The sequence below is a fragment of the Elgaria multicarinata genome, chromosome 5, assembly GCF_023053635.1.
Source record: "Elgaria multicarinata webbii isolate HBS135686 ecotype San Diego chromosome 5, rElgMul1.1.pri, whole genome shotgun sequence".
Lineage (NCBI taxonomy): Eukaryota > Metazoa > Chordata > Lepidosauria > Squamata > Anguidae > Elgaria > Elgaria multicarinata.
This window is the reverse complement of record NC_086175.1, coordinates 121,919,314-121,934,103: the sequence shown is the minus strand read 5'-3', so window position 1 is coordinate 121,934,103 and position 14,790 is coordinate 121,919,314. Positions and strand designations below refer to the sequence as shown.

Below are 14,790 nucleotides of genomic sequence, written 5' to 3'. Positions count from 1 at the left end.
CATGGTTCCCTGCTTTACAAAATAAATAAATAAATCCTGTCTTAACACTTCCTAGTTACTTCCAAATGACTAGCTTTAGTTCTGGCTGAGGTATGGGGAAAAGCAGAGGAGCAGCATGGGATGGAGGTGCTGGGTTTGATGAAGACACTCAGAGAGGAATCCTATGGTCCCTGGAAGAGTGTTACAGGGATCATAGGATGGCTCGGATTTCCCCCCTCCAAGGTTGGAGACAGACAGTGCTCTGACCATGGAAGGGGGAGTCAGATCTGAACCCCTGACGCCAACCTCAGAGGGGAGGAAGAAGGCAGCATTCTGGTGGGCAGGTAAGGGAGGAGACTTAAGAGGCCAGGATATGATTTATCCTGAGCCTCCTTCAGCCTCTTTCACTTCCCCTCCAAAGTGTCGTTGTTGGATGGGCTGAAAAAATCAAGAGTGGAGGATGTAGAGGCAAAGATTGTCTCCGCCACTCCTCCTGCTCTACTGGCTTCAGCCTGGCAGGGCATAAGACTCTCTCCAGCTTCGGAGGCTTCCAAGCTGCAAATCTGGAGGGGACGGACCTGTGGCCCTCTAGATGATATTGGACTACAATTCCCGTTATCCCTGACTATTGGCCATGATATCTGGGGCTATGAGAGTTGCTGTCCAGTGAGCTCTGGAGGGCCACAGTTTCCCCACCCCTGCACTAAATGCACAGCTGCCTCCCTTCAAAACTGCCACCTGGGGGTTGTCCATACGGCTGTTTACACCGCCATAAATGTGCACTTTAGAATTTTCGGCCAGATGACGCAGCCGCAAATGCGAAACCATCCAGGGGCAAACCCTGGAAAATTCGCTCCCAAAAAGTCGGGCATTTACCCCGACTTTTTGGGCAGCGGAGGCCGCTCCATGGCTCTAAAAAAGCAAAAAAAAAAAATGGGGGGGGAGGAACAGTGCCATTCCTCCCCCCCTTTTTAAATTTTATGCTTTAAATCTGCGGAGCTGCACAGAAACAAATATAAATTTGGGAGGACCAAGCAATCCCGATCTGTTTGGGAGGACAACACCCAATCTCAATATGCGGAGCTTCGCAGATTGGGCTGTTTAATTTTTTAAAAAAGGCGGGGAGGGACAGCCCCATTCCTTTCCTCCCCCCCACATTTCTTTTTTTAAAAAAACTTTTCAGAGGCAACGGGCAGGAAAATTTGCACTTGCCTTCCTTCCCGTGCAGATGCCGGGAAGGAAGGCAAATGTGGGTGCAAGGCACCTCCTGGCGCCAAAGTGCCTCTGTATAGACCGGGGGGGGGGGGGGGGGCTGGACAGATCTTCTTTGCAAGAGTTTTGTTTTTTTAACCACAGGCAAAACAAGCTTCCCACCAGGAGATGGAGCAACATTGCTTCGCTACGGTCTCTCTCCACTGACAAATCTTTGAATCGAGTTAGGAATGTGGAAGATGTGTGTTTTGTTAAGTAGTTATTCATTTAATACAATGTAGCCTTCTGGCTCCTTCAAGATGAACACATGTATCACGGCGTACGTTTTTGTGGACTACAGACCATTTCATCGGATGCGTCAAGGGTTAACATTTCCTGTACTTTGATGAAGGGGACTGATGCCGCAATAGATGTGTTAGTCTTGAAGATGTCAGAAGACTTTTGTCGTTTTTCTTGCAAGGGACTAACAGAGCTGCCCCTCTGGAAATTGATATTTATTTAATATATTTCATTAAAAATCAGTACCTTTACTTCAGCCTGGGATTTGAAGTGAAGGATCCATTTTGTATGGCCTTCCTTTAAAGCCAACTTTAAAGGACATGTGAAATTTAAAAACACACAACAGACAGTACACACAGAGACAACATACATCTAAAAACAACTTTGAGCCATCAGCCAAACTTACAAAACAGATCTGGGATCATTTAAAAGCCGGCTGCTAAATGCCTGGGGGGAAAAAAAAAGTCTTGATGTGGCTTGCAGAAAGTCAGGTGCGGGGCTCAAATTTGGTCCTCCTGGGGTCCCGATCCAGCCCTCTGGGGTTCCGTAGAGGACCACACACCCATCCTCTAGCCCCTTCCTCTTTCTACCCACCACTGATGGTTTACTGGATTCCCAGCTTTTGCGCAATTTCTCCCCCCATTCTAAAAGGCTGAAATGTATCTCCTAAGGCTTTAGTAACTGGCAGTAAGAGCTTTAAGCTACCATATGCCGGTCTTTTGCATTTGGTTCCGCCCACCATTGGCAAGCCACCTCCAAGAGCTTCTCCAAAATTGAATTTGTCCCACTGGCTGAAAGCAGTTCTTCCCCCTCCCTTTCTTTAGAATGAAATTATGGTGTGTGGTTGTGGGTGTGGGTTTTATTTCCTACATTTTAACACTGCATAACTCTCCATAACTTCATGTTGTTCTACTTAGGGCCCTTGATCCATGCAGAGGTTGGAGACTCAATACTAATTGTATTTAAGAACAAAGCGAGTAGACCCTACTCAGTATCAGCACATGGCGTTGAAGAAGAAGGAGCTGGGAGTGAAGCACGCATCACTATGCCAGGTATGGAGGGCGGGGAAGCAAACCTGCATATTTCCATATAATTAAACATATCTGTACACTATGTTCAACATCTAAGGTCTTCTTCCGGGTGATCCGGGTTCTAGCCTCCACTCAGCCATGGAAGCCCACTGGGTGATTTTGGGCCAGCCACAGACTCTCAGCCCAACCTACCTCACAGGGTGGTTGTTGTGAGGATAAAATGGAGAGGAGGAGGATTATGTATTCTGCCTTGGGTTCCTTGGAGGAAAAAAGACAGGATATAAATGCAATAATAAATATTTACACATAATTAAACATAGCTGTACACAGCGTTCAACATCTAAAGTCTTCTTCCGGGTGCCTACTCTGAGGAAAGCTTGGAAAATGGCAACAGGGGAGAGGGTCTTCTCGGTGGTAGCTCCTCCATTATGGAATGATCTCCCCGATGAGGCCCACCTGGGGCCAACATTGCTGTCCTTTTGATGCCAGCCACATCAAGACTTTTCTCTTTCCCCAGGCACTTAGCAGCATGTGATGTGCTTATAAGCGATCCCAGAGCTGTTTTGTAGGTTTGGCTGATGGCTCAAAGTTGTTTTTAGATGTGTGTTGTCTCTGCGTGCACTGTCTGATGTGTGTTTTTAAATTTCACTTTTTTTTAATGTTTAATCTTTGTAAACCACCCAGAGAACTTTGGCCTCTGGCAGTATAGAGAAATAATAATAATAATAATAATAATAATAATAATAATAATAATAATAATAATAATAATTTCAGTGATTGCACATTATAACACTGGTGTGATGAAGTTAAATGTCTTCCAGAGGCTTCCAGTGCTAATGAAAACAGCATGCAATTAAGAGAATTTCCGTTGTCAAAGTCAGACTGCAACTGAGGTCCATATAAGCTCAGGGATCATAAGAAAGGCAGTTTTTAAGATAATATTTTATACCAAATTATCGAGTTCAATCATTTCCAACTCATTCATTTCCTAAAATTCTTAGATGTTGACAAAATTTTGTTTCAACTTTATTTCTCTCTTTCTCTCTCTTTCCGTATATGTCGTACCTGTATGTATACCAGGAGAAATCAGCACTTACCGATGGAATGTCCCAGAAAGATCAGGTCCTGGTGTCTCCGATCCTAATTGTATTACTTGGGTTTACTACTCAACAGTGCATTTTGTAAAGGTAAATGGGAAATTACGCCAAAGGTGTTGTAGGGGGTAGTTTGTTTGCATCTAAGGGCACAATCCTATGCATATTTAGACAGAAAAAAAGTACTACTAGTCCCAGCATTCCTGCAAAAAAAAAAAAACAGTTCAAACACGCAGGTCTTACAATATTTCTAAACAGGGTTGGGGAACATTTGGCCCTGCAAATGTTGGTGTATTGCAACTCCCATCAGCCTATGCCACCATAGCCAATGGTGAGGGGAGATGAGAATTGCAATCCATCAGTATTTATTTATTTATTACACTTCTATACCGCTCCCATAGCCAGGGCTCTCTGGGCGGTTTACAGAAATTCTAAAATTGAGGTAAAAACAAGTATACTAAATTTAAAACTCTAAAACACAGTACATACACACACAAAGCATTAAAAACTGATTAAAAACTAAACATGTGGGTAATTAGGATGTACCGCTGTATGCCTGGGCAAAGAGGAAACCTGGCGCCGGAAAGATAGCAGCGTTGGTGCCAGGCGAGCCTCATCAGGGAGATCATTCCATAGTCTGAGGGCCACCACCGAAAAGGCCCTATCCCTCGTTGCCACACTCCGAGCCTCTCTTGGAGTAGACACCTGGAGGAGGACCTTTGATGTTGAACGTAGTGACCGGGTATATTCACGTCGGGAGAGGCGTTCCGTCAGGTATTGTGGTCCCAAGCCGTGTAAGGCTTTATAGGTCAAAACCAGCACCTTGAATTGGGCTCGGAATCTGGAGGCTTGCATGTTTCCCATCCCTTTTTTTAGAATACTGTGTGTTTGAATGGCTTTTTGGGGGGGATAGTCAGAATTAAGGGTATTAAAGGAGTGAAGTGGGGGTGTCATTTCAGATTTTAGAATGGGAGGTATGGGAAATAACATTCAGTAAGAATGTTATTAGAATGGGAAATAACATTCAGTAAGAGCAGTACGACAATGGAACTATTGACCTGGGGAGGTCGTGGGCTCTCCCACACTAGAGGTCTTCAAGAGACAGCTGGACAACCATCTGTCAGGGATGCTGTAGGGTGGATTCCTGCATTGAGCAGGGGGTTGGACTCAATGGCCTCATAGGCCCCTTCCTACTCTACTACTCTATGATTCTATGAGATCCAAAAACAAATGTGTAAATACAGGACCTAACTACACCTTAGATAAATTGCGTGGCTCGGAGGCATGTCAGGTGATTTAAAAATCCTAGGTGCCAAGTGTGTGTGTAAGTGTATATCAGATTTGCATCAGGACTGCAGCCCCTGGGGAGGGGAGGTTTAACTCTTCTGTCCCCAGAAAAATCACCTCTTTCACACTGCAATTAGCAATGGGGGGGGACCCCAATTCATGCCAATGGGAGCAGCTTTTTATTGCCATTTGTCAAAAGTGATTTTTGTTTGGGATTGAAGCTGGGAAGGAAGGGGTTAAACCTTCCTTCCATATGGACTGGGAATCAGAGGTGAAAGCATGCCTAGAATTGAGAATCCTCTATCATACCTACAAGCAATACAGTTTATATCATGTGTAGTGGAGTTGTTCAAGGTTGAATTGCGAAAAGTGCTCTTTGTTCCAATTTATTTCTGCCTGTTTGTCGGAGACAAAAAAAAAAAGAGCATAATTTGTGAAAGCACTTGTAATGGAAGCTCTATGTTTCTTCAGTCACGGCCTTTATTTTAATACACAGAGGTGAAGGAAGGCATACACAGAAGCCTTGAAATATAAAAGGAGATTGTGATTTTAAAAAATATATATTGTAAACAAAGTCCCTGTATTCTTTTAGGAGAAATGCTATTCTAGAGATAATGCCGACATTTCATACTACGTGCATAAAAACTCTCGTATTTTATAAGTGGTTCCATTTTGTATAATAACAAGTGAAATGCTGTGCAATTCTATACATCAGCCCTTCCCAACCTGGGGTGGGGGGGGGCGGTCATCTTCACAGCAACGCATTGACAATCACTTTCACCTTTTCTCCGCTTTTTCATAACATCAGCTTTGGTCCGTAAGTGGCACACAAGCTGAAAACAGCAGACTATACCCCTCCCTAGCCAACCGCCTTCACAGCTCACACTGCACTCTAATCCACTTTACTTTGGGTTGAGTTGGGCAGAGTCCTGCCAGTCGAAATGAACTTCATGAAGGTTGGATGGCTTTAAAAGGGGGTTGGATACATTTCTGGAGGAGAAGGCTATCAGTGGCTACTAGTCCTGATGGCTATGTGTTACCTCCAGTTTCTCAGAGGCAGTAAGCCTGTATACACCAGTTGCTGGGGAACATGGGCAGGAGGGTGCTGTTGCACTGACCGTGACCTGCTTGTGGGTTCCTGGTCGACAGCTGGTTGGCCCCTGTGTGAACAGAATGCTGGACTAGATGGACCCTTGGCCTGATCCAGCATCAGGGCTCTTCTTATGTTCTTATGGTTTTCCACACACACCCCATGAGGGATATCAGGTGGGATATCAGGCATCCAGAGAAAAGAAACAGAGCTTTTTGTCTGGAAGTTTACCTACAATCCCACCAGCAAGTGTGCTTACCAGTTTCCCCCCACAGAAATGACACTCCCATGTCCCCTACTGCTAGATGGAACCATACAGCAATATTACACATAGGGAGCCATGGTGTATCATCAAAGTGCTAAAGCAGTAACGCACTATAGCACTAAAGGAATTTAGCAGTTTGGAGGTTTCACAATTTGGAGGTTTCACAATTTAATGATTTGGGGATTTCGGAGGTTTAGTGATCTAGAGACTCAGGCCCTTTATACACCTCCCGGCCTTCCGGGGGGGAGGGGGGAGGATCTTGCAATATTTTGCTCGTGAAATTGTCCCCTGGATTCGCACATAGCGTGCAACATCCCAGGAGGAAGGAGGGATGTCGCACCCAGCCTTTTTTTTTAAGAGGAGACGAACACAGTTGCACTCCAACAAAAATGTAAGTGGTTTTTTTTAAAATAAATAAATAAATAACCCCGCTCCCCCCAACCCCTGATAGGCATGGGGTGCCCAAAGAGCTCTGTGCCCATTTCCTGCCTCCTTGTGTTTACTCGTGAGGAAGTGGGATGAAGCAGGGGCAGGCGGCCACACATCTCCCGCAGAAAAACTGGAAAATACCCATTTTCCATTTTCCTGGGGTTGTCCCTGGTTGACCCCGGGATCCCCATTTGGACGCACAGGGCCAACCCAGGAAAAACCAACAGTGTAAAAAGGGCCTTAGAAAATTAGTGATTCTAGAAAACGAGGCAGCTAAACCCAGATCATTTATATGGGAGGGGTGGAGAAGGAAGGAAGAATAAATTACAGTGAAGAAATCTGAACTGTGTCTGCGAAGGCTACCATGAAATAGTGGGAAATTACAACAGTGGAGGAAAACGGCCTGAAGTCACAGCCAGCTGAAAGACACCCCATTCCTGGGTGCGCCCATTATGCCGGATTTAATCCGGAGGAATGAGGCACGCAACCACTGAACAGCATGAGAGCTGAATTAAGGGGAGAAATAGACTAAAAGTACTATGCAAAAAATGTGCCTTTTCCCGAGGGAATCTGCAGGGTTGCTGCAGATTAGCAACAACGTCATGTGTGACAAACAATCCCAAACTGCTCCCGCTCTGCATTAAATCGGCCATATAGATTCACTCCTAGTGTCCTCCAGATCTGGCTATAACTCTCAGCATGCCCCCCAAAAGCTATGTTGGGAATTACCGTATTTCTTCCATTGTAAGACGCCATTGATTGTAAGACACACACTAATTTCAGTACCACCAACAGGAAAAAAAGCTTTGATTTTAAGAATAATAATCACACCCACGATTCTAAGACGCACCCCGTTTTTAGAGATGTTTATATGGGGGGGAAAGTGCGTCTTAGAATTGAAGATATACAGTATAGTCCAACACATCCAGAGGGCACCAGATTGGAGAAGGATGCTATACACCTTTAATTGGAAGTAAGTCTCACTGTGTTTGGTGGCATTTACTCCCATGGACGTGTATGAAGGATTGAAGATTTATAGGACAATCTTAAATGAAGAGCGAGGAGTGAAGTGGCTGATCGCTGACTGTTTCCAAAGCCTTTTTCAGCCCGGCAAATCTCCATTTTGGGAATTTTTTCTCCAATTGAAATCAATGGTAGTCGTGGGGAATTAGTGACACTGAATCCTGGGACCTCTATAGCAGATCCCAAGCTGGCCCTGGCATGCCCTGGTTTAGGGCTTACCACCAGCAAGAACACTACTGGTGATGCCTGTGTAACTTTCTGCAGTCCCCCAGAGGCTTCTGAGGAGGACATTCCCACCTTCACCCCACCCTAATCCCACTTTGGAAGCTGTCCAAAAGGATTAGGATTGTGCCATTAAGAAACAAATATAATAAATATTCTTCTAAAGCATTGCCACATTTTTTTTCCTAGCCTGCCTCTTATTATCATGATTATTTTAGTGGACTTTAGTTTAAAAAAATGTTTTTTAAAAATAATTTCAGTAGAAGAATATGATCTCTCCTTTTTTTTAAAAAAGTTCTCTCCTGTTTTCTTTTTTCTCTTCTTTAATTCCAGGACATGTACAGCGGTTTGATCGGACCACTCATAATTTGCAGAGAAGGAGTGTTAAATGAAAAGGGTTTAAGGACAGACGTTGACCGTGAATTTGCTCTTCTGTTCCTGGTCTTTGATGAAAATGAGTCCTGGTATTTGAATGGAAACGTTGAGAAATATCTACAGAAGAATCCTGAAGCATTTAATGGCACCGATGACTTTGTGGAAGGGAACAATATGCATGGTACGTTGTATAGAGTATGGAATTAGAACATTCCTCTTAAAAATATTGTTTTGTGAAACATTCATGTTGACCATCATAGAGACTCACAATGCACCGTTCACAAAGCAAAAGCAAATCTGGACATTCACAATAATGTGAAGCAGTTCTGTTGGGACTGTACTGTAACACTTCAGATTGCATTAGGGATAAATAAACATACTAAGTGCAATTAAAAACTAAGAAGAGAGATTTTGGCCTAGCCTTCACCCTAGTTTTCTATGTACAAGAAGCTTTCATATGGGAAAACTTTCAAACAAGGAATATCTGAGCTTACTGTATTTTGTATTAGGGTGACCATATGAAAAGGAGGACAGGGCACCTGTATCTTTAACAGTTGTATTGAAAAGGGAATTTCTGCAGGTGTCATTTGTATATATGGGGAACCTGGTGAAATTTCCTCTTCATCACAATAGTTAAAGCTGCAGGTGCCCTGCCTTCTTGTAAAATGGAGACCTGTCCTCCTTTTCATATGGTCACCCTATTTATACTTTATTTCATAAATATCTTTGTAAAAAAGACCAAAGGACTTTACAGAAGATATTGGAAATAGATCCAAAGACATGTGAATAGAGTTCTACTTGTATGTAAAAGGACTTGCTTGCTGTCTTTTTTCTGGAGCTACAGCACCTTGTGTGCACTGAAAAACTGCTCCTGTGGGTCAAGGGATCCTCTAGAATGGTATTTGTGTGGGCGACACAGGGGACTACAAGCTTTCCTACATGAGGCTTCTGCTTTCGGATTCTTTGTGGGATTAAGATCGGCTCCTTTACACATGTTCTTTCAGGGTGTGTATGTGTGTGTGTCTTTCTATAGGTTTCATATACAACCACTAGGTGGTGCTGTGGTATAGCAGCATTGCACAATTACATGAGACTCTCATTTCACCACTTCAGTCTTTCCTTAGTAGATAAAAAGGGGGGATAATGGTTGCAAAGAAAGGGAGAGGCCTTAGAGCATGATGCTCATGTAAAAGACCTCAAATTACTGTGAGTGAGCAATCATGATGACCACACAATAAAAGTTTCATGTAGAAAAGCTCTGTAACTGGGAGGAGGCTGAAATCAGAGACTCCCCCTTTATACCAGCGGAAATGCCTTCCACTCATGCAACCTCTGGCTCCAAGCTAATCATTCTAGAAGGAGAAGATAATTTTGAATAGTGTGTACCTCTGGGCTTGGAGACCTGTGGCCCTCCAGATGTTTTTGGACTACAACTCCCATTAGCCCCAGCCAATATGGGCAACGTTTAGAGATCCTAGGAGTTGTACTGCAACAACATCTTGAGGGCCACCAGTTCCTCAACCCTGCTTTCAGTCTGCAGTGGAACACGTTGATAAATTTGTTCCATGCAAATATCTTCCTAATTTCTTTCAGCAATCAATGGAAAGATCTATGGCAATCTCCATGGTTTAACAATGAATGAAGGGGAAAACACCAATTGGTACCTGATAGGAATGGGAAATGAAATTGACCTCCATACTGTCCATTTCCATGGAGAGAGCTTTCTCTTCAAGGTTGGTATAAAGAGTACCATTTGCGTTATGAGAAGTAATTTCTGAACAAAGCACTAGCTTTCCAAGGGATACTGATGTTCTCTCTCCAATTGAAATCAATGAGACTTCAAAGTATTTTAACTTAACCTGGATTATACCAAAAATAATTGTTTGTAGTAACCTCAGAGGATATCCCCATATAATGCAGACATTGATTCTGCATTACATAAGAACATAAGAAGAGCCATGCTCGATCAGACCAAGGCTCCATCTAGTTCAGCGCTCTGTTCACACAGTGGCCAACCAGCTGACAACCAGGAACCCACAAGCAGGACACGGGGGCAACAGCACTCCCCCACCCATGTTCTCCATCAATTAATGGATACAGGCTTACTGTCTCTGATACTGGAGGTAGCACATAGCCGTAGCCATTGAGAGCCTTCTCCTCCAGGAATTTAACCAACCCCCTTTTAAAGACATCCAAATTGGTGGCCATGACTGCATCTTGTGGGAGTGAGTTCCATAGTTTAACTATGCGCTGTGTGAAGAACTTATATCTGGGCAGCCAGAATTGCCACGAAGCATGTGAGCCTGAGGAGCACTCAGCATCCTATCATGAAACAGTCATCCAGACTCGCTTTTGTGGTGTGATATGCTCTGGTGTTCATTGTTCCCATCCTGGTCTGATCCAAAAATTCTTGTGTGCAGACATGGATTTGAAACATGCTACTGCACCCAAAGACCTGCCTATTTGGTCAGCACAGTCTCGTTTGAGAGTGGAGAGGTGACAGAAGTTTGGGATTTCTGCAGCACAGAATTCCAGAGCCTCTTGAAAGTATTACTTTTGCCATCTTGAGATAAAGCTTGACTTTCTAGCAGTGGAAAACTCTGACAGTGCTCTCCCATCTTGCCACAGATGGATCATGAACACAGAGGAGATGTGTATGACCTCTTCCCCGGCACCTTTCAGACAGTAGAACTTGTAGCGTTTAATCCCGGGACATGGCTTCTACATTGTCATGTCCACGATCACATTCACGCTGGGATGGAGACAACCTATACGATCATCAGATTAGGTAATTATAACTAGGTGCACAACCTTTTCAATCTTGAGGGTATCTGGTATTGGCTAGCAGGCAGGCACGAAACATATGCAGACGTACACACAGATACAGAAGTGATGGACTGCTTCGGGATTGCTTTCTTACCACTACTAACAACAGTTAAAGCAGTGATACCCAGCTCAGGACTGCAATAACTGATGGAGTGCATCTCCTGGCATGAACCTACCTGTACGCTGTGTTTATCAGCTAAGGCCCTCCTCCAGATGCCTCCTCCAAGGGAGGCTTGGAAGGCGACAACAACGGAGAAGACCTTCTTGGTGGTAGGACCCCATTTATGGAATAATCTCCCAACGAGACATGCCTAGCCCCAATATTATTATCTTTTTGGTGCCAGGTTAATACCTTCCTCTTGTCTCCGGCTTTTGGCAGCATGAGTTTTTAATCAGGTCCTGGATTTTTCTTATCATTGATTGTTTAAAATTGTTTTAGATATACGTGTGTTTCTGTGTGTGCTGCCTGTTTGTATGTCTGTATGTAAGTGGTTTTTATAACGTATTTTTTTAAAAAAAGGTTTTTATCTTTGCAAACTGCCCAAAGAGCTTCAGCTAGAGATGTAATAAATGAAATGAAATTGTCCTGGCTGCTCTGGGGTTGCTGGAGGGGGACATGAGTTCAGAGCCCCATCCTCTGTGTTTCCAAATGAGTCATTGTTCTTCGCTCAGCAGAAGAATAGATCCAAAATTCTATCTCCCTGCCTTAAAATAAGCAGTGTTAAAATGCTTTTGGTTAAAATGCCTTTGTTCAAAATTGCATATATTTATTCTTCTAGTATTATTTTTCCACTTCATATAATTTTAATGTAGCCAGTATTCCTATCAGCTCTTTGTACTTGATTGATGACCAAGCCAAGGTACTTTATAACTTTCTTTATAGTTTCATGCTGCAAATAAATAGATTGGGAAAATAGGCCCCATTGCACAACGCACCAACACATTCCAAAGAAATGCCAACGAAGCAGGTGCCCATTACCAGCAAAAGTTATGAGCTCATGGTAGTTTTAATGCAGGTTCTTCTTTGTCTAGGGTTAGGGTTAGGGTTAGGGTCTTAGCTAGGCTTCCTGGCTGAGTAAGTCCTTAGCTAGACCTAAGGTTTATCCTGGGGTCGTCCCTGCCTGCTCCCGGGATATCCTGTGTGTCATTTACATGAACAGGGATGACCCCGGGATGATCCCGGGATAAACCTTAGGTCTAGCTAAGGCCTCAGATCTCATAAATCTGTTCAAGCTTTCATCTCATGCCAAAAGATGAAAAGAGTTTAATTGCTCTCAATTTTTCAGATTGAAAGATACAATCATGGGCCTGGTTGAGACAACACACTAAACCATGCTGCTTAACCACAAAATGGTTAAGGGAATGCATTCCATTTACTATTTTGTAGTTAAGCAGCATGGTTTAGCGTGTTGTCTGAACCAGGCCATGGTCTACATTGTGAGCCAAAGTCCATAAGCATGTTTACACTGGAGAAACTCAAAACTTTCAGACTCATATTTCCCCCATCATGCCTTGGGTCCAACAACAGGACTTGACTTAACACTCCTAGTATAAATTAGTTTCAAGAGTTCCTTGCCCATTCACTAGGATTTTTTATGGCATAATCTACTTCATAGTAGGAAAAGAGAAGAATTGAAGCCTAAGTGAATAATTAAGATCGCACAGATGAAAAACCATGAGTCAGTATATGTTGCCAGAGGGTTAAGAAATCTTAATTTAGACCAGTGGTCTTCAACTGGAGGGTCGCAACCCAAAACTGGTTCACGGGATCAGCCCAAATGGGTTGGGGCAAAGCTGTTGCTGCCTTGTTGGGCAATGATGAAGTGGGACCCATATTGCTGGTTGGAGTCCAAAGTTGATCTCAGGTCTATACCAGTTGAAGACCACAGAGTTAAACCATCATACTGCAAGTCACAGAACATGACCTGGAAGCCAGAATCAGATAGTTCAGATTCTCATTTCCTCATGCAAATCTATCTTTAAATTAAAGTACAAGTCTGTAAATTTCATGGTTGTATCAACACTAGGGTGACCATATGGAAAGGAGGACAGGGCTCCTTTATCTTAAATAATTGTAGAGAAACGGGAATTTCAGCAGGTGTCATTTGTATGCATGCAGCTCCTGTTGAAATTCCATCTTCATCACCACAGTTAAAGCTGCAGGCACTCTGCCCTCTTGACCAGATACAAAAGAGAACAAGGCTCCTGCAGCTTTCGCTCTTATGATGAAAAGGGAATTTCACCAGGTGCTGCATGCATACAAATGACACCTACTGAAATTCCTTTTTCTATACAACTGTTAAAGATACAGGAGCCTTGTCCTCCTTTTCATAAGCTTGGATTTATATTTTTGGTATAATGTGGCTTTTGTTCATTCCATGAAATGATGAAAAGCACGTTTAGCCACAAGCTAAATTGTTTTAAATCAAGGTAGAAAAAGGCTTTGTTTAAAGCTACTCTTGAGAGGGATGTTGTTCAGAGAGCTAGACTGATTGAGAGGGTAATTCATATGCATGTTTAGACATAAGCCATACTGGCTGCGGCATGCTGGGAGTTGTATGACTTTTTTTTTCTGTCTAAACATATACAATTGTACCCTGAATATGGATTTCTACTAAAGACACCAACACTGCAATCTTGTACATGTCTACTCAGAAGTAAGTCTTATGCTTTTCAATGGAGCTTTCTGCCCCTGGCAAGTAAGTATACAAACCAGAAGTAAGCTCTGTGGAAAATCGTAATTGTTAGAAAGCAACAACATTCTTTGCATAGCAAAGTGCTAAAATTGTACTAATTAATAAGACCCAGTTTTTCTTTTCTTTTTACTCAGATGGTGTAGGACATGTAACCACAACCACAGTAGATGATGCAGTTACTGGCAATGTCAAGACTACTGGAAAAGATATAAAAGGTATGACTTCAGGGCCATTCACACATTACATGGAGCAAACCCAGGTTTGCCACTGAAACTGCATTCAACAGCACTCCCTAATGAGTGAATGTGTATGACACACATTTGCAATCACAAGTTTGTCCCCACTTCTCGTTCATACTTTCTGTATCTAATTTGAGATTTAAAACTTATTAGGTGGACAACTTTTTTTAAAAAAAGTGTGACTTGTCCCTCAGTGTTTCTGATGTAGGCCTAATCTACACCAAGCAGGATATTGCACTATGAAAGTGGTATGTAAAAGGCAGGAGCCACACTACTGCTTTATAGCGGTATTGAAGTGCACTGAGAACTGTTGGAGCCCATTGACACACACCATATACCACTTTCATACCGCTATATCCTGCCTGGTGTGGCTCCTGCCTTTTATATACCACTTTCATAGTGCAATATACTGCTTGGTGTAGATTAGGCCGTAGATCCCAAACAATTTGGGATGATATCCATTTCTCACAAATGCATTTCTCTTTCAATAGGTAATAGTAGAGCGGGAGTAGAATTCTTGGGGAAAACTCTGGGCCTGGGAGAAGCAAGCTCAGTCCTCAAAGCTCTTTTTCTCACTGGACTTGTGCTTTTAGCGGCCATCTTGATCCTTATGTTTGTTATTGTATGCCAGAAGAAAAGAGGCTATTATAGCTCCATCAGTCACAAGTACGATCTTCCAATGGAGCCCCTCTAAGCTGACTGCACAAAAGACTGTTGGTATATCTTGAGGTAAGACCAAAAGC

General features: G+C 43.1%; 1 protein-coding gene across 1 annotated transcript in view; it reads left to right on the top strand.

Moving 5' to 3' along the window:
- Positions 1 to 14,790, top strand: part of HEPHL1 (hephaestin like 1) — a 44,054-nt gene extending 29,264 nt beyond the window's left edge. The window contains exons 14-20 of the mRNA XM_063127161.1: positions 2,388 to 2,522; positions 3,582 to 3,688; positions 8,245 to 8,467; positions 9,880 to 10,019; positions 10,915 to 11,074; positions 13,943 to 14,023; positions 14,539 to 14,790. Coding sequence (XP_062983231.1) covers positions 2,388 to 2,522; positions 3,582 to 3,688; positions 8,245 to 8,467; positions 9,880 to 10,019; positions 10,915 to 11,074; positions 13,943 to 14,023; positions 14,539 to 14,741 — 1,049 coding nt within the window. The 3' untranslated portion in view covers positions 14,742 to 14,790. The remainder of the gene's footprint in view (positions 1 to 2,387; positions 2,523 to 3,581; positions 3,689 to 8,244; positions 8,468 to 9,879; positions 10,020 to 10,914; positions 11,075 to 13,942; positions 14,024 to 14,538) is intronic.